This window comes from Gorilla gorilla, chromosome X (genome assembly GCF_029281585.2).
Source record: "Gorilla gorilla gorilla isolate KB3781 chromosome X, NHGRI_mGorGor1-v2.1_pri, whole genome shotgun sequence".
Taxonomy (NCBI): Eukaryota; Metazoa; Chordata; class Mammalia; order Primates; family Hominidae; genus Gorilla; species Gorilla gorilla.
The window spans coordinates 102,800,416-102,819,867 of NC_073247.2; the positions used below are offsets into that span (position 1 = coordinate 102,800,416).

The 19,452-nt window shown below is 37.0% G+C and overlaps 1 protein-coding gene across 1 annotated transcript; it reads left to right on the top strand.

Moving 5' to 3' along the window:
* Positions 1–185: 185 nt before the first annotated feature.
* On the top strand, positions 186–18,426 carry LOC109024670 (proteasome subunit alpha type-2-like). The gene is made up of 2 exons (XM_055375783.2): positions 186–396; positions 17,588–18,426. The coding sequence occupies exons 1-2, from the start codon at positions 186–188 to the stop codon at positions 18,262–18,264; spliced, it is 888 nt and encodes a 295-aa protein (XP_055231758.2). The 3' UTR covers positions 18,265–18,426.
* Positions 18,427–19,452: the final 1,026 nt, after the last annotated feature.

A 19,452-nucleotide genomic window follows, 5' to 3' on the forward strand; every position in this document is an offset into this window, starting at 1 on the left:
CAATATATACCTATATCAGATTATCACACTGTACACCTTGAATATATAGAATCTTCATTTGTCAATTAAATGTTTTTTAAAATTTAAAAACTTACAAACCCGAAAACACACAATGTTCTTAAAAAATATCTGAAGATATTTTACAAAAGTCAAATTACAGTGTAGTTCCAATTATGTTTTTCAAGATGGCTAACTCGGGCCATCTAATGCCTCTTCTCCTCAGAAAGAAAATCAAATTTACTGGTGAATGGACAAGTTCCAAATGGAAAACTGAGAGAAGAGACCCAGGGCTTATTGGAGAGCCTACAGGAAGAAGCCCAGATGCAGAAAAGGGAAGCAGCAAGAGTCTAGCCGAGATCAACCCCTGGGGAACTCAGAGCCCCATGGAAAGGTTCTGTGGGAGTGCTTCTTTGCTCCCCTCACCCCTGTGACAATCTGCTGACTGCCAAACTGTTGGGGAGCCCCTCTGCCTTTGTAACCTAGGGCAACGCTGTTGACGGTAATTTAAAAACTTTCCAGTAAAAGAGAACTGGGCGGCCAGTTCATGCAGGTATTGCCTGTACTCCCCTCACACCTGCACTGAGATGTCAGATGCCAGACTGGTTGTGCACCCATGGCAAGCCACTGCCATGCCTGGGGATTCTCTGCCCTTTAGTTGTCACAACACTAGACCTCCCACAAACATATCCCACAACCTGCTATGACACTGGCAAGTATAGGGGACTGGCAGATTCCTAGGATGCTGCAGGAATCTGTGAGATTTAACCCTCAGTGGATGCAGCAGTGATTCTTCCCACTAAGGGCTGCCTTGTGTGCACTCAGAGGAAGAGTTTGCATTTTTCACGGTGGCTCTACCTCTGCTGCAGGTGAGCCCACACCTCTTGGGTGTACTCAGAGCATGGGACCTAACTCTCTCTTCCTACACAGAACAGCAGCATGCCAGAAAAAGAGGACAGACAAGTCACAGAATTGCCTACCCTGGACTAGGGGAAGAGGCTCTACCCTGAGCCCATTTGGGTAGTAGCCATCAGAGGCATTTATCTGCAGACTGAAGCAATATTGCAGCCAGGAACTAAAGGAAACAGTCTTTACAAACTGAAGATAATGAGCCCTGAAAATGGAAGTGATAAGGAAGCAGATCATGTTCCCACCAGCTCAGAACAAGGAGATCCTGCACGCCTCTCTGCCCCTTCCTCCAAGATCTCAGCTCACCCAACATGATCTTTTCTCACCACCCTACCCTGGGTGAGCTGGCTCTTATTCTTAAGCACCACATACTGGACCAGAGGCTGATCTGCACTACCAAATAAAATTGCTGCCGGAATGGCTTAGTACTAGTACATGAGATAAGCTTCCTGAGTCTTCCACTCCCTCAGCAGTGCATGAAATACTGTGTCAACTCATATGCCCAATACATTGCTACAACAAGCAGGAGCTGAGAAAGTCTCCACACAGAATCTATCCACAGCAAAAGAACACAAACAGATCTTTGGCCCCTTGAAAGCATCCAGAAGTGAAGCAAAATGATTATACAAAACATACGCAACAGTCATACTCTCAAGAGAAAAAATAAAAAGAAATAAAATACAAAGTTCCATCCAAATGATAGCAAATTGAAAAATAAGAAGTGACACATTCCTCACATGACAAGAAGAAATCAGCACAAGAACTCTAGCATTACAAAAAGCCAGAGTGTCCTGACACCTCCAAAGAATTGCACTAGGTTTCTAGCAATGGATAATAACCAAATTGAAAAGTCTGAAACGACAGATCAAAAAATCAAAATACAAACTGCAAGTAAACATCATGAGATCCAAGACAAAGTACAAAACCTAAACAAAGACGCCAGAACAACAATTCAGGATATAAAATATGAGATAGTTATATTAACAAAAAAAATAGATCTTCAAGAATTGAATTATTATTATTACACTTGGTTCTTTGTTACATGTGCAGAACGTGCAGGTTTGTTACATAGGTATACACCTGCAATGGTGGTTTGCTGCACCCTTCAAACTGTCATCTACATTAGGTATTTCTCCGAATACTATCCTCCCTCTAAACCCCCACCCCCAGACAGGCGCTGGTGTGTGATGTTTCCCTCCCTGTGTCAATGTGTTCTCATTGTTCAACTCCCACTTATGAGTGAGAACATGCAGTGTTTGGTTTTCTCTTCCTGTGTTAGTTTGCTGAGAATGATGGTTTCCAGCTTCATCCATGTCCCTGCAAAAGACATGAACTCATCCTCTTTTATGGCAGCATAGTATTCCATGGTGTACATGTGCCACATTTTCTTTATCCCAGCTATCATTGATGGGCATTTGAGTTGGTTCCAAGTCTTCACTATTGTGAATAGTGCTGCAACAAAAACACATGTGCATGTGTCTTTATAGTAGAATGATTTATAATCCTTTGAGTATATATCCAGTAAGGGGATTGCTGGGTCAAATGGTATTTCTGGTTCTAGATCCTTGAGGAATCACCACACTGTTTTCCACAATGGTTGAACTAATTTACACTCCACCAACAGAGAAAAAGTGTTCCTATTTCTCCACATCCTCTCCAGCATCTGTTGTTTCCTGACTTTTTAATGATTGCCATCCTTACTGGCATGAGATGGTATCTCATTGTGGTTTTCATTTGCATTTCTCTAATGACCAGTGATGATGAGCCACATAAATGTCTTCTTTTAAGAAGTGTCTGTTAATATCCTTTGCCCACTTTTTGATAGAGTTGTCTTTTTTTTTTTTTTTGTAAATTTGTTTAAGTTCCTTGTGGATTCTGGATATTAGTCCTTTGTCAGATGGATAGATTGCAACAATATTCTCCCATTCTGTAGGTTGCCTGTTCACTCTGATGATAGTTTCTTTTGCTGTGCAGAAGCTCTTTAGTTTAATTAGATCCCATTTGTTAATTTTGGCTTTTGTTGCCATTGCTTTTGGTGTTTTAGTCATGAAGTCTTTGCCCATGCCTATGTCCTGAATAGTATTGCCTAGGTTTTCTTCTAGAGTTTTTATGGTTTTAGGTATTTTTTTACATTAATTAATTAATTAATTTGTTTTTATTTTTGAGACGGAGTTTTATGCTCATCACCCAGGCTGAAGTGCAATGGCACGATCTCAGCTCACTGCAACCTCTGCCTCCCGGGTTCAAGCAATTCTCTGGCCTCAGCCTCCCAAGTAGCCAGGACTACAGGCACCCGCTACCATGCATGGCTAATTTTTTTTGTTTTTTTTAAATTGTATTTTTAGTAGAGGTGGGGTTTCCCCACGTTGGCCAGGCTGGTGTTGAACTCCTGACCTCAGGTGATCCATCCACCTTGGCCTCCCTAAGTGCTGGGATTACAGGTGTGAGCCACCGCGCCCAGCCTGGTTTTAGGTCTTATGTTTAAGTCTTTAATCCATCTTGAGTTAATTTTTGTATAAGGTGTAAGAAAGGGGTTCAGTTTCGGTTTTCTGCATATGGCTAGCCAGTTTTCTTAACACCATTTATTAAATAGGGAATCCTTTCCCCATTGCTTGTTTTTGTCAGGTTTGTCAAACATGAGATGGTTGTAGATGTGTGGCATTATTTCTGAGGCCTCTGTTCTGTTCCATTGGTCTACATATCTGTTTTGGTACCAGTACCATGCTGTTTTTGTTACTGTAGCCTTGTAGTGTAGTTTGAACTCAGGTAGAGTGATGCCTCCAGCTTTGTTCTTTTTGCTCAGGATTGTCTTGGCTATACAAGGTCTTTTTTGGGTTCCATATGAAATTTAAAGTAGTTTTTTCTAATGAAGAGAGTCAATGGTAGCTTGATGGGGATGGCATTGAATCTATAAATTACTTTGTGCAGTACGGCCATTTTCACTATATTGATTCTTCCTATTCATGAATATGGAATGTTTCTCCATTTCTTTGTGTCCTTTCTTATTTCCTTGAGCAGTGGTTTGTAGTTCCCTTGAAGAGGTCCTTCACATCCCTTTTAAGTTGTATTCCTAGGTATTTTATTCTCCGTAGCAATTGTGAATGGGAGTGCACTCCAGATTTGGCTCTATGTTTGTCTATTTTTGGTGTATAGGAATGCTTGTGAGTTTTGCACATTGATTTTGTATCCTGAGACTTTGTTGAAGTTGCTTATCAGCTTAAGGACATATTGGGCTGAGAAGATGGGGTTTTCTAAATATCCAATCATGTCATCTGCAAACAGGGACAATTTGACTTCCTATCTTCCTATTCGAATACCCTTTATTTCTTTCTCTTGCCTGATTGCCCTGACCAGAACTTCCAATACTATGTTGAATAGGAGTAGTGAGAGAGGGCATCCTTGTCTTGTGCTGGTTTTCAAAGGGAATGCTTCCAGCTTTTGCCCATTCAGTATGATATTGGCTGTGGGTTTATCATAAATAGCTCTTATTATTTTGAGATACATTCCATCAATACCTAGTTTATTGAGAGTTTTTAGCATGAAGTGGTGTTGAATTTTATCAATGGCTTTTTCTGCATCTATTGAGATAATCACGTGGTTTTGGTCATTGGTTCTGTTTATGTGAGGGATTACGTTTATTGATTTGCATATGTTCAGCCAGCCTTGCATCTCTGGAATGAAGCTGACGTGATCATGGTGGATAAGCTTTTTGATTTGCTGCTGGATTTGGTTTGCCAGTATTTTATTGAGGATCTTCACATTGATGTTCATCAGGGATATTGGCCTGAAATTTTCTTTTTTTGTTGTGTCTCTGCCAGGTTTTGGTATCAGGATGATGCTGGCCTCATAAAATGAGTTAGGGAGGAGTCCTTCTTTCTCTATTTATTGGAATAGTTTCAGAAGGAATGGTACCAGCTCCTCTTTGTACCTCTGGTAGAATTTGACTGTGAATCTGTCTGGTCCTGGGCTTTTTTTGATTGGTAGGCTATTATATTACTCCCTCAATTTCATAACTGGCTATTGGTCTATTCAGGGATTTGAGTTCTTCCTGGTTTAGTCTTGGGAGGGTGTATGCATCTAGGAATTTATCCATTTCTTCTAGATCCTCTAGTTTATTTGTATAGAGGTGTTTATAGTATTCTCTGATGGTAGTTTGTATTTCTGTGGGATCAGTGGTGAGATCCCCTTTATTATTTTTTATTTTGTCTGTTTGATTCTTCTCTCTTTTCTTATTAGTCTGGTTAGTGGTCTATCTATTTTGTTAATCTTTTCAAAAACCAGCTCCTGGATTCATTGATTTTTTTGAAGGGTTTTTCTTTTCTCTATCTCCTTCAGTTCTCCTCTGATCTTAATTATTTCGTGTCTTCTCCTAGCTTTTGAATTTGTTTGCTCTTCTTCTCTACTTCTTTTAATTGTGATGTCAGGGTTTCGACTTTAGATCTTTCCCGCTTTCTCTTGTGGGCATTTAGTGCTATAAATTTCCCTCTAAATAGTGCTTTAGATGTGTCCAAAGTTTCTGGTATGTTGTGTCTTTGTTCTCATTGGTTTCAGAGAACTTATTTATTTCTGCCTTAATTTAGTTATTTACCCAGTAGTCAATCAGAAGCAGGTTGTTTTGTTTCCATGTAGTTGCATGTTTTTTAGTGAGATTGTTAATCCTGAGTTCTAATTGGATTGCCCTGTGGTCTGAGAGACTGTTTGTTATGATTTCCATGGTTTTGCGCTTGCTGAGGAGTGTTTTACTCCCAATTATGGTGTCAGTTTTAGAATAAGTATGATGTGGTACTGAGAAGAATGTATATTCTGTTGATTAGGGGTGGAGAGTTCTGTAGGTGTCTATGAGGTATGCTTTGTCCAGAGCTGAGTTCAAGTCCTGAATATTCTTGTTAACTTTCTGTCTCATTGATCTGTCTAATATTGATGCTGGGGTGTCAAAGTATCCCCCTATTATTGTGTGGGAGTCTAAGTCTCTTTGTAGGCCTCTAAGAACTTACTTTATGAATCTGGGTGCTCCCATATTGCGTGCATATGTATTTAGGATAGTTAGCTTTTCTTGTTTCTTGTTGCATTGATCCCTTTACCACTTGGTAATGCCATTCTTTGTCATTTTTGGTCTTTGTTGGTTTAAGGTTTTTTTTTTTTTTTTTTTTAATCAGGGACTAGGATTGCAACACCTGCTTTTTTTTTTTTTCTTTCCATTTGCTGGGTAAATATTCCTCCATCCCTTTATATTGAGCCTATGTGTGTCTTTGCATGTGAGATGGGTCTCCCAAATACAGCGCACCAATGGGTCTTGACTCTTTATCCAGTTTGCCAGTCTGTGTCTTTTAATTGGGGCATTTAGCCTGTTAACTTTTAAGGTTAATATTGTTATATGTGAATTTGATTCTGTCATTATGATGCTATTAGTTGATGCAGTCTCTCCATAGTGTTGATGGTTTTACAATTTGATAGTTTTTTACAGTGGCTGGTACCGGTTTTTTCTTTCCATATTTAGTGCTTCCTTCAGGAGCTCTTGTAAGGCAGGCCTGGTGGTGACAAAATCTCTCAGCATTTGCTTGTTTGTAAATAATTTTATTTCTCCTTCGCTTATGAAGCTTAGTTTGGCTGGACATGAAATTCTGTGTTGAGAATTATTTTCTTTAAGAATGTTGAATATTGGCCCCCACTCTCTTCTGGCTTGTAGGGTTTCTTCAGAGAGATCCACTGTTAGTCTGATGGGCTTCCCTTTGTGGGTAACCCGGCCTTTCTCTCTGGCTGCCCTTAACATTTTTTCCTTCATTTCAACCTTGATGAATCTGATGATTATGTGTCTTGGGGTTCCTCTTCTCAAGAAGTATCTTTGTGGTGTTTTCTGTATTTCCTGTATTTGAATGTTGACCTGAATGTTTCCCAACCTGCTAGGTTGGGAAAGTTGTCCCGGATCGTATCCTGAAGAGTGTTTTTCAACTTGATTCCATTATCCCCGTCACTTTCAGGTACACCAATCAAACGTAGGTTTGGTCTTTTCACATAGTCCAATATTTCTTTGAGGCTTTGTTCATTACTTTTTATTCTTTTTTCTCTAATCTTGTCTTCACACTTTATTTTATTAAGTTAACCTTCAGTCTCTGATATTCTTTCTTCCACTTGATCTATTCAGCTATTAATACTTGTGTATGCTTCACGAAGTTCTCATACTGTGTTTTTCAGCTCCATCAGGTTATGTTCTTCTTTAAACTAGTTATTCTGTTAGCAATTCCTCTAACTGTTTTGCAAGGTTCTTAGCTTTCTTGCATTGGGTTAGAACATGCTTCTTTAGCTCGGAAGAGTTTGTTATTACCCACATTCTGAAGTCTATTTCTGTCAATTTGTCAAACTCACTGTCCGTCCAGTTTTGTTCTTTTGCTGGCAAGGAGTTTTGATCCTTTGCAGCATAAGAAGATGTCTGTTTTCTGGAATTTTCAGCCTTTTTGCGCTGGTTTTTCCTCATCTTCTTGGATTTGTCTACCTTTCATCTTTCATGTTGGTGACCTTTGGATGGGGTTTTTGTGAGATATCCTTTTTGTTAATTTAAAAACAGAAAGGATGCTATTCCTTTCTGTTTGTTAGTTCTCCTTCTAACAGTCAGGCCCCTCTAATGCAGGTCTGCTAGAGTTTGCTACAGGTCCACTTGAGTCCCTGTTTGCCTGAGTATCACCAGCAGAGGCTGCAGAACAGCAAAGATTGCTGCCTTTTCCTTCCTCTGGAAACTTCATCCCAGAAGGGCACCTGCCAGATGCCTGCTGGAGCTCTCCTGTATGAGATGTCTGTCGATCCCTCCTGGGAGGTATTTCCCAGTCAGGAGGCATGCGGGTCAGGGACCCACTTGAGGAGGCAGTCTGTCCCTTAGCAGAGGTCAAGCACCGTGCTGGGAGATCTGCTGCTCTCTTCAGAGCCAGTAGGCAGGAACATTTAAGTCTGCTGAAGCTGCACCCACAGCCGCCCCTTACTCCAGGTGTTCTGTCCCAGGAAGATGGGAGCTTTATCTATAATCCTCTGATTGGGCCTGCTGCCTTTCTTTCTGAGATGCCCTGCTCAGAGAGGAGGAAACTAGAGAGGCAGTCTAGCCACAGCAGCTTTGCCAAACTGTGGTGGCCTCTGTCCAGTTCTAACCTCCCAGCAGCTTTGTTTACACTGTGAGGGAAAAACCACCTACTCAAGCCTTAGTAATGGCAGAAGCCCCTCCCACCACCAAGCTTGAGTGTCCCAAGTCAACTTCAGATTGCTCTGCTGGCAGCGAGAATTTTAAGCCAGTGGATCTTAACTTGCTGGGCTCTATGGGGGTTGGATCTGCTGAGCTAGACCACTTGGCTCCCTGGCTTCAGCCCCCTTTCCAGGGCTGTAAACAGTTCTGTCTTGCTGGCATTCCAGGTGCCACTGGGGTGTGAAGAAAAAACTCCTGAAGCTAGCTCAGTGTCTGCCCAAACGGCCACCTAGTTTTGTGCTTGAAACGCAAGGCCCCTGGTGGTGTAGGCACCCAAGGGGATCTCCTGGTCTGTGGGTTTCAAAGACCATGGGAAAAGTACAGTGTCTGGGCTGGAATGCACCATTCTTCGTGGCATGGTCCCTCACAGCTTCCCTTGGCTAGGGGAGGGCGTTCCTCGACCCCTTGCACTTCCCGGGTGAGGTGATGCCCCACCCTTCTTCAGCTCACCCTCTGTCCACTACACCCACTGTATAGCCAGTCCCAGTGAGATGAGCCAGGTACCTCAGATGGAAGTGCAGAAATCACCTGCCTTCTGAGTTGATCTCACTGGGAACTGCAGACCAGAGCTGTTCCTACTTCCCATCTTGCCAGCCCCCCGGACTAGAATTGAAAATTTTATTACAGGAATTTTAAAATACAGTTGGAAGCTTTAACAGTAGATTAGACCAAGCAGAAAAAAGAATTTCATATCTTCAAGTCAGGTTTCTCAAATTAAACCATTCAGGCAATTAAAAAAATAATTAACAATAAATGAAAATTTTGAGAAATTTTGAATTATGTAAAGTGACCAAACCTAGACTTCTTGGCATTTCTAAAAGAATTTTTTTTTAAATGAGCAATTTTGAAAACATATTTGGGGGAATAATTCAGGAGAATTTATCTTTGCTAGAAAAGTTGACATTCAGATACAATAAATTCAGAAAACACCTGTGAAACATCGTAGAAGATGATGGTCCCCAAGGCATATAGTTATCAGACGGTCCAAAGTCAACACTAAAGAAAAAATATTGAAGGCAGCTTGAGAAAAGGGTCAAATCACCTATAAAAGAAATTCCATCAGCCTAACAGCAGGCTTCTCAGCAGAAACTGTATAAAACAGAAGAGATAGGGGGTGCCTATTTTTAGCCTTCATAAAAGAAAAAAACGCCAGCCAATAATTTAATGCCCTGTGAAATGAAGCTTTATAAAGGAATAAGAAATAAAGTATTTCCCAGATAAGCAAACACTAATGGAATAAATCAACACCAGACTGCTCCTGCAAGAAATGCTCAAAGGAATTCTAATGATGGAAATGAAAGAATGATACATGCTACCATTAAAGCACACATGAATACAAAGCTCACAGATTCTATAAAGCAATTACATAATTGAGACTGCAAAGAAATTAGCTAACAACATTATGATAGGAACAATACTTTACACATTAATATTAACTTTGAACATAAATAGCCTAAATACTCCATTTAAAATATCCAAAAAAATTACAAGACTCGATCTTCTGTTTCCTTCAAGAAACCCATCTCATGTAAAACGACACCAACAGACTCAAACTAAAAAGTGGAGAAAGATCAGTCATGCAAATGGAAAACACAAAAGAGCATGGATAGCTATTCTTGTAACACATAAAACAGATTTTAAACCAAAAGCTATTTAGAAAGGCAAAAGCTTCACATAAAGAAACAGGATTCAATTCAACAAGAAAATTTAACCATTCTAAATATATATGCACCCAACGTCAGAGAACCCAGATTTATAAAACAAATACTACTAGAACTAAGAAAAGAGACAGACAGCCACAGACTAATAGTGGATGACTTCAACACACCACTGACTGCACAAGACAGATCATCCAGGTAGAAAAGTAATGAAGAAACACTGGACTTAAACTGGATTTTTGACAAAATGGACCTAATAGACATCAACAGAATACTCCACCCAAAACCACAGAATATACATTTTTATCATCTGTGCACGGAACATTCTGTAAAATTGACCACATGCTTGGTCATAGAGCAAACCTTAATAAATTGGAAAAATTGAAATCATATTAAGCATGTTCACTGACAATAGTGGAATAAAATTTGAAATTGATATCAAGAGAAATTCTCAAAATCACATAAATACATGGAAACCAAACAACTTGTTCCCAAATAACTTTCTGGTGAACAACAAAATTAAGGCAGAAATTAAAACATTTTAGAAACAGATGAACATAAAGACACACTGTGCCAAACGTCTGGGATAGAGCAAAAGTAGTTTTAAGAGGAAAGATTACCGCACTAAATCCCTACATCAAAAATTTAGAAAGATCTAAAATTAACAACCTAACGTTGCACCTCAAGAAACTAGAAAATCAAGAACAAACCAATTCTAAAGCTAGCTGAAGAAGAGAAATAACAAAGATCAGAGGAGAGCTAAAAGAAATTGAGACAAAAAACATTACAAAGGATCAATGAAACAAAAGGTGGTTCTCTGAAAGTATAAAAAAGTGATAGACCTCTAGTTGGATTATCCAATTAAAAAGAGAGATTTAAATAAGCGCAATAAGAAATGACAAAGGTGACATTACAATTCATACCACAAAAATACAAAGGATCCTCAGAGATTATAATGAACATCTCTATGCACACAAACTAGAAAACAGAGAAAATGGATACATTCCTGAGAATACACAACTTCTCCGGATTGAACCAAAAAGAAATTCAAATCCTGAACGGACCAATAATTAGCTATGCAATTGAGTCAATATTTAAAAAAACAAAAAACTACCAATTCCAAACAGCCCCGGATCAGACGGATTCACAGCTGAATCCTACACAACATAATAAAGAAGACTTGGCACCAATCATGCTGAAAGTATAACAAAAAGTTAAGAACAAAGGATTCTTCTCTAACTCAATCCATGAAAACAGTATAATTCTGACTCCAAAATCAGGTAAGGACTCTAAAAAGTAAAAAGCTACAGGCCAATATACTTGATGAACATAGATACAAAAATCTTCAGTGAAATACTCATAAATCAAATGCAGCAGCATATCAAAAAAAAAGAGGATAATTCATCACAATTAAGTGACCTTTATCCCTGGAATCCAAATAAATAAATACAATTCACCACATAAACAGAACTAAAAAAAATATGATCATCTCATTGGATGCAGAAAAAACATTTAATAAAATCCAATATAGCTTCATGATAAAAACCCTCAACAAACTTGGCATTGGAGGAACATACCTCAAAATAATAAAAGCCATGCAGGACAAATCCATGGCTAACATCATACTGACTGGGAAAAGACTAAAAGTATTTCTCATAAGAAGTGGAACAAAACAAGGATGTCCACTGTCACCACTCCTACTCAACATAGTACTGGAAGTCACAGCAAGAGAAACCAGGCAAGAGAAAGAAATAAAAGTCATTCAAACTGGAAAAGAGAAAGTCAGATTATCTCTGCCTATGATGGCATGATTCTATATCTAGAAAGCCCAAAGTCTCCTACAAAGACTCCCTCCCTGATAAACAAATTCAGTAAAGTTTCAGGATACAAAATCAACATACAAAATCAGTAGCCCTTCTATACACCAATAATGTTCAAGCTGAGAACCACATAAAAATCTCAATCCCATTTATAATAATCACACAAAAATAAAATTCCTAGGAATACATTTAACCAAATTGGTGAAATACCTCTACAAGGAGAACTATAAAACATTAATGAAAAAAATAGTAGATGACAGACACACACCTCTGTAAAAACTTTCCATACTCATGGATTGGAAAGATCGATATTGTTAAAATGACCATACCTCCCAGTGCAGTACAGAGATTCAAAGCAATTTTTACTAAACTATTGTAATGATTAATACTGAGTGTCAACTTGATTGGATTGAAGGATGCAAAGTATTGAGATTGGGTGTGTCTGTAAGGGTTTTGCCAAAAGAGATTAACATTTGAGTCAGTGGGCTGGGGAAGGCAGATCCACCCTTAATCTGGGTGGGTACCATCTAATCAGCTATCAGCAAATATAAAGCAGGCAGAAAAATGTAAAAAGGCTAGACTGGCCTAGCCTCCCAGCCTACATCTTTCTCCTGTGCTGGATGCTTCCTGCCTTTGAACATTGGACTCCAAGTTATTCAGCTTTGGGACTCAGACTGGCTTCCTTGCTCCTCAGCTTGCAGATGGCCTATTGTGGAACCTTGTGATCATATGAGTTAATAATATTCAATAAACTACCATATATATATATATATGTATATATATATACACACACACATATATGTATATATGTATATATATGTATATGTATATATGTATATATATGTATATATATGTATATGTATATATGTATATATATGTATACATATATATATGCTATTAGTTCTGTTCCTCTAGAGAACCCCAACTAATATAATTGCCAATGTCATTTTTCACAGAATTAGGGAAAATAACTCTAAAATTAATATGTAACCCCCAAAAAAGCTCAAATAGCCAAAGCAATCCAAAACAAAAAGAACAAAGCTGGAGGCATCACTTCACATGACTTTAAATTCTTCAAGGCTATAGCAACCAAAACATTAGAGTACTGGTGCAAAAATAGACACACAGATAAATGAAAAAGAAAAGAGAACCCAGAAATGAAGCCTCACACATACAACCAACTGATCTTTGACAAGGTTAAAACAAATAAACAATGGGGAAATGACACCCTATTCAATAAATGATGCTAGAAAAACTCACCAGCCATGTGCAGGAGACTGAAACTGGACCCTTACTTCTCACAAAAACTAACTCAAGGTGGATAAAGACTTAAATGTAAGACCTGAAACTGTAAAAAATCATAGAAGAAAACCTAGAAAAACCTTTTATGGATATTGGCCTAGGCAAATAATTTATAACTAATACATCAAATGCAATTGTATCAAAAGCAAAAATAGACAAATGGTACTTAATTAAACTAAAGAGCTTCTGCACAGCAAAACAAAAATCAATAGATTAAACAGACAAGCTACAGAATACAAAAACAATATTTGCAAACTATACATCCAGAAAAAGAATAATATTCAAAATCTATAAGGAACTTAAATAAATCAACTTGTAAAAAACAAATAACCACATTAAAAAGTGGGCAAAGAACATGAGAAGACACTTCTCCAAAGAAAACACACCTTCAAAGAAGAAACACATGTGGCAAACAAACATATGAAAAAAATTTTCACCATCACTAATCATCAAAGAAATGCAAATCAAAATCACAACGAGATACTATCTGACACCAGTTAAATGGCTGTTATTAAGAACGTCACATTTTCTTAATCCAGTCTATCGTTGTTGGACATTTAGGTTGGTTCCAAGTCTTTGCTATTGTGAATAGTGCCGCTATAAACATACGTGTGCATGTGTCTTTATAGCAGCATGATTTATAATCCTTTGGGTATATACCCAGTAATGGGATGGCTGGGTCAAATGGTATTTCTAGTTCTAGATCCCTGAGGAATCAGCAAACTGACTTCCACAATGGTTGAACTAGTTTACAGTCCCACCAACAGTGTAAAAGTGTTCCTATTTCTCCACATCCTCTCCAGCCCCTGTTGTTTCCTAACTTTTTAATGATTGCCATTCTAACTGGTGTGAGATGGTATCTCATTGTGGTTTTGATTTGCATTTCTCTGATGGCCAGTGATGAGGAGCATTTTTTTCACGTTTTTTTTGGCTGCATAAGTGTCTTCTTTTGAGAAGTTTCTGTTCATATCCTTCGCCCACTTTTTGATGGGGTTGTGTGTTTTTTTCTTGTGCACATGTACCCTAAAACTTAAAGTATAATAATAATAATAATAATAATAATAATAATAATAAAGAACGTCAAAAAATAGCATGTTGGGGAGGTTGTGGGAAATGGGTATGCTTATACCCTGTTGGTGGGAATGTAAATTAGTACAACCCCTACAGAGAATAGTATGGAGATTTCTGAAAGAACTAAAAGTGGAACTACCATTTGACCCAGAAATCCCAGTACTGTGTATCTACCCGAAGAAAAATAAATCTTTCTACCAAAAGACAGTAGCACTCATATGTTTACCACAGCACTATTCACAATAGTGATTGAATCAACAAAGGTGTACAGTCAACTTAAATTTCCATCAATGGTAGATTGGATAAAAATAATATCGTGTAAGTGCATCACAAAATACTACATAATTACAAAAAATAACGAAGTTATGCTTTTTTCAGCAACATGGATGCAGCTCTAGGCTATTATTCTAAGTGAAGTAATGCAAAAACAAAAAATATGGCATGTTTGCATTTATAAGTGGGAGCTAAACAATGGGTACCCATGGACCTAAAAATGGAAACAATAGACACTAGGGACTAAAAGACAGGAGAAGCAGGGAGGATGGCAGGGTTTGAAAAACTACCTATTGGGTACTATGCTTACTATTTGGGTAATGTGCTCACTAGAAACCCAAACCCCATCAGTATACAATATATGCATGTATCAAACCTGTGCATGTACCCTGCAGACCTATAATTCAACAAAAAAACCTCTTAAGAAGATAGTAGTAGTTTGATATTTCTTTCAAAGTGCTAGATATAGCTCAATATACATATCTCACAACAAAACAGACATCATTTTTATTAGAAAGCTCTAGCTGTGAGTAAAGCAACAATGCATTTTATCACCACCCATATGCTTTTCTGAATTTCCTGGATAACATCATTAGATAACTACAAGAAATAAGGAATAAATACTTAGAAAAACATGAATGATATTTTTAGATTATATGATTGCATTCTTGAAAGCAATCTTTGCACAGCAATTAACATCAATAGTGTAATTCAGTATGATAGCTGGGTACAAAATTCATACACAAAGTGCAATAGATTTTCAATATATAGAAAGTAATTAATTGGAAATTATAAGGAAAGAAAATATATCCTTTACATCAGCAACAGGTATGAAACACTGAGATATTTGACGAGTTTGGTGCATGGCATTTAAAACTCTCTTGAAATAATTAAGAGCTAAATTAATACACAACTGTTCTTTGTTTTGGGTCTTAAATAATCCAGAGAAGATATCCCTGTTCCTTATATTTATATCAAAATTAAATATTATTCAAATAAAAATGATAATATATTAACTATCCTGACAAATTTACATTGAAATGTATCTATAAATTACCCAGATGGCCACTAATAAAAAATAATAATTAGTCATATTGGCCCTTCTTCCAGATTTTAAAATAAGATATGGCAATTAAGAATTTGATAGTCTTCCTTGTGTCTGGGTGGGGTGGCTCACGCCTGCAATCCCAGCACTTTGGGAGGCTGAGATGGGGTGGATTGCTTATGTCTGGGCTACATTGTGAAACTCCATCTCTACAAAAAATACAAAAATTAGCTTGGTGTGGTGGTGTGCACCTGTAGTCCCAACTACTTGGGAGGCTGAGGTGGGAGAATCACTTGAGCCCTGGAAGCGTGGGTGGCTGTGAGCTGAGATCATGCCTCTGCACTCCAGCCTGGGTGACAGAGTGAGACCCCATCTCAGAAAAAAAAAATAATAATTTGATACTCTTTTTGAATAGATTAACAAAGATAAGAACACAGGCATTTTAGAAATACTCTCAAATATATATTGGGTTTTAATATAAATGAGATCCAATTGAGTAAACTTTTAATATGATTTGTAGGATTTTAGTTATTCTTAGGAAGACCCAAGACTTCCAAAATTATAAAAATAATTTGCCCATGTTTATATCTTTGCCCAATCTGCAATTTATTTCATTAACACAAGTGCTATGTGGACTTGAAAAAATACAGCTGTTGAAATAGTACCAAAGAGGTACTATATTTTATCTATCAAAGCAGTAATGAGTTAAATTTTGATAAAGTTCACCGTTGAATAGGTTGAAAAACTCATACTTTGATATTTGTAGTGGAAAAGTAAGTTACTTATTTGAGGGGAAGGAGGATCTGACTATATCAATTAGAATTTAAAATACATTTTTTGTTCTACATCTTGGAATTTATTTATGGATGTACTCATATACTGGTCCAGAGACCATTATAGTATTTATTGTAGTATGTGTGTGTACACGTGTGTATTTATATATAGCTGTGTAACTACCTATCTACTTTCTCCCTCTCTCTCAACCTATTATCTGTGTGCATAGATTTGTACCTCTGTAAACCAATTCTTGAAGGATACAGACATGCAAAATTTTTAATAGTATCTTTGTAGATTGGAATGACGGTAGTGAGGGGATATAAGATTTTTCATTCTATACATTCCTGTGCTTTTGCATTTTTACTTGAGAATGTGCTTTTAATAATAAAAACTTTAGTTAAAAATAAACAGCTTACGTAGGTACCAATATCACATGGAATTAAAAAATGTTGATCAACTTGTTTAATTCATAATTTGTTTTACAATAATGCACATAGAAACATAACAAGCAGAATTATATAAAATTTGTGTAAAAACCAATTGCACTAGGAATATAACAGATTTCATTATCTACTATTACGTAAGTGCATCACAAATTACCTGCATATTCTAAAAATTTCCAGAGCCTGTCCCTCATACAAAGTAAATCTTATTCGGGAAAGTTCTCTAATTTTAGGTAACTATAAATTAAATACATATTCCATGCCCCAATGCCTCAGACTTTGAATTTTCAAGATAAGAAGATGATGTACAAGGAAACATTAAATTTATGTGTATATATACATATTATTGCAAATATACATATGTGTATATATATATCTATCATATATATTTATAAATATATGTACACACACGTCTGTACACAACATAATTTATTTAAACATTTTTTCTGTCAAAAGCCTAGAAATACATCTGGCTTTGTTTTGGAAACTATAAATCATTTAGCCAGTATGATTTTAACTATTACAAAAGTTTATATAGCACTAGACTAAAAACATGTTATTGAAATAGCACACACAAGATCACATTATTTGATATATAAATTGGCTCTTTCTTTAGGAAGATGAATACAGCTCATAGGTGTTCATTTGTTTACCAAACTTCTACGATTTGGAAAATCCTATTCAATACTTCTACAGAGAGCTGTTTGGAAATGTTGCATGCTTCAGTAATTTACAGTTTTTGAATTAAAGCCTAGTATATAATGTGCAAATTTGATTATATAAATCTGATCTTTCGTTGGCTTAATGGTTTTGGAAGATTTTTGTCAGTATCAAGAAATACCTCAGAAATAGGCAAGTACTTTTTAGGGAACAATCAGTTCCATTCACATGAATTCTATGAATCAAAATATTTACTTACTGAATTTTCATACCTGGAAAGATTGCAAATCTCTTAATGCTTTTCAAATTATTCCAATACACATTGGTTAGCATGCAACAGAAAAGCTATAGACAGAACACAGCTGTTATAAGTATATATTGTGTCAGAATAGCGTACTAATCACTAGCTCTAAAGAAATATACATTTTTAATTCCCACGGACGGGGCTCCTCCAGCTACAGCAGCCAAAGCATATTCAATCTGGACAAGAATTAAAGCTGCAAATGGTGTGGTATTAGCAACTGAGAAAAAACAGAAATCCATTCTGTATGATGAGCGAAGTGTAGACAAAGTAGAACCAATTACCAAGCATATAGGTTTGGTGTACAGTGGCATGGGCCCCGATTACGGAGTGCTTGTGCACAGAGCTCGAAAACTAGCTCAACAATACTATCTTGTGTACCAAGAACCCATTCCTACAGCTCAGCTGGTACAGAGAGTAGCTTCTGTGATGCAAGAATATACTCAGTCAGGTGGTGTTCGTCCATTTGGAGTTTCTTTACTTATTTGTGGTTGGAATGAGGGACGACCATATTTATTTCAGTCAGATCCATCTGGAGCTTACTTTGCCTGGAAAGCTACAGCAATGGGAAAGAACTATGTGAATGGGAAGACTTTCCTTGAGAAAAGATATAATGAAGATCTGGAACTTGAAGATGCCATTCATACAGCCATCTTAACCCTAAAGGAAAGCTTTGAAGGGCAAATGACAGAGGATAACATAGAAGTTGGAATCTGCAATGAAGCTGGATTTAGGAGGCTTACTCCAACTGAAGTTAAGGATTACTTGGCTGCCATAGCATAACAATGAAGTGACTGAAAAATCCAGAATTTCAGATAATCTATCTACTTAAACATGTTTAAAGTATGTTTTGTTTTGCAGACTTTTTGCATACTTATTTCTACATGGTTTAAATCGACTGTTTTTAAAATGACACTTATAAATCCTAATAAACTGTTAAACCCACCTTCCAGCCTTTTAGGAGTTGCTAAAATTTTAACAGTTATTTCCTGCTTTTTATCACAGTTGATTTCTGAAGACTACATTGCAAAGCAGAATGATGAAATGACTTTTTTGTTGTCAGGCAATTTTGGTTAAGTCAAATCTTAATGCCCTCTTTGCTATCAGATGTTGCCTGTGTTTCCATGAAGCAAAATGCTGATTTTGGTAAAAAAACATGACTGCTTCTACAGCTGGGAGGATCTGCAGACTTTCACGGATTCATGGAACAAGAAAAGAAGCATAGGTACTTTTAGGTGCCATTAGGTATTGATCAGTGAAATCCTAGGGTGCTCTATGAGATTGTACTAGGCCTATGAAGAGTGGTAAGCCAAATAGGTCTCCATGGGAGATACATTATGTAAATAAATAAACAATGGTTTGCTGGTTCCTGTTGGTGTCTCCACAAGTAGGTAAACATGTTTTAAAGGAACCCGGGTTCTTAGATTTTGTTAGACTTTTTAAACTCAAGGATGAGCATAAGTGCTTGAAATAAAATGCTAATACTTAAGTGTCAAAAAAAAAAGAAATATACATTTTTAATATTTTCCTATATCTGTAACTACAACTTGGAAAATGAGTAGTTAAATTCAGAGTGTGTCCTTATGGTACCTGTGTGCATATCTTACAGCCAAATTTTGAAAAGAGGAAATTTTTTTCATATAGATGCTCCATAAAAAATGCCAAAAAAGAAATAAAAGGTCATTTGGAATCCACTAAAATATCAATGCACATTTAAAAAAGTGGTAGTAGTACTGGCATAAGGAAGAGAAAAATAAAATGAAAGCCATTGGAAGTAATTTGTAAGACACATAGGTATCATAAACCTGATTTTTTTATATCAGTGTATTTTTAATATCAAAGCTCAATCTTTAGAAAGACTCATAAATAACACCCTTTTAATTATAGCCAACTTGATCACACACAAAATTCCTTTTACAAATTCATCCTTCACAATCTTATATGACCTGCATGAACCTTTGATGACTAGCT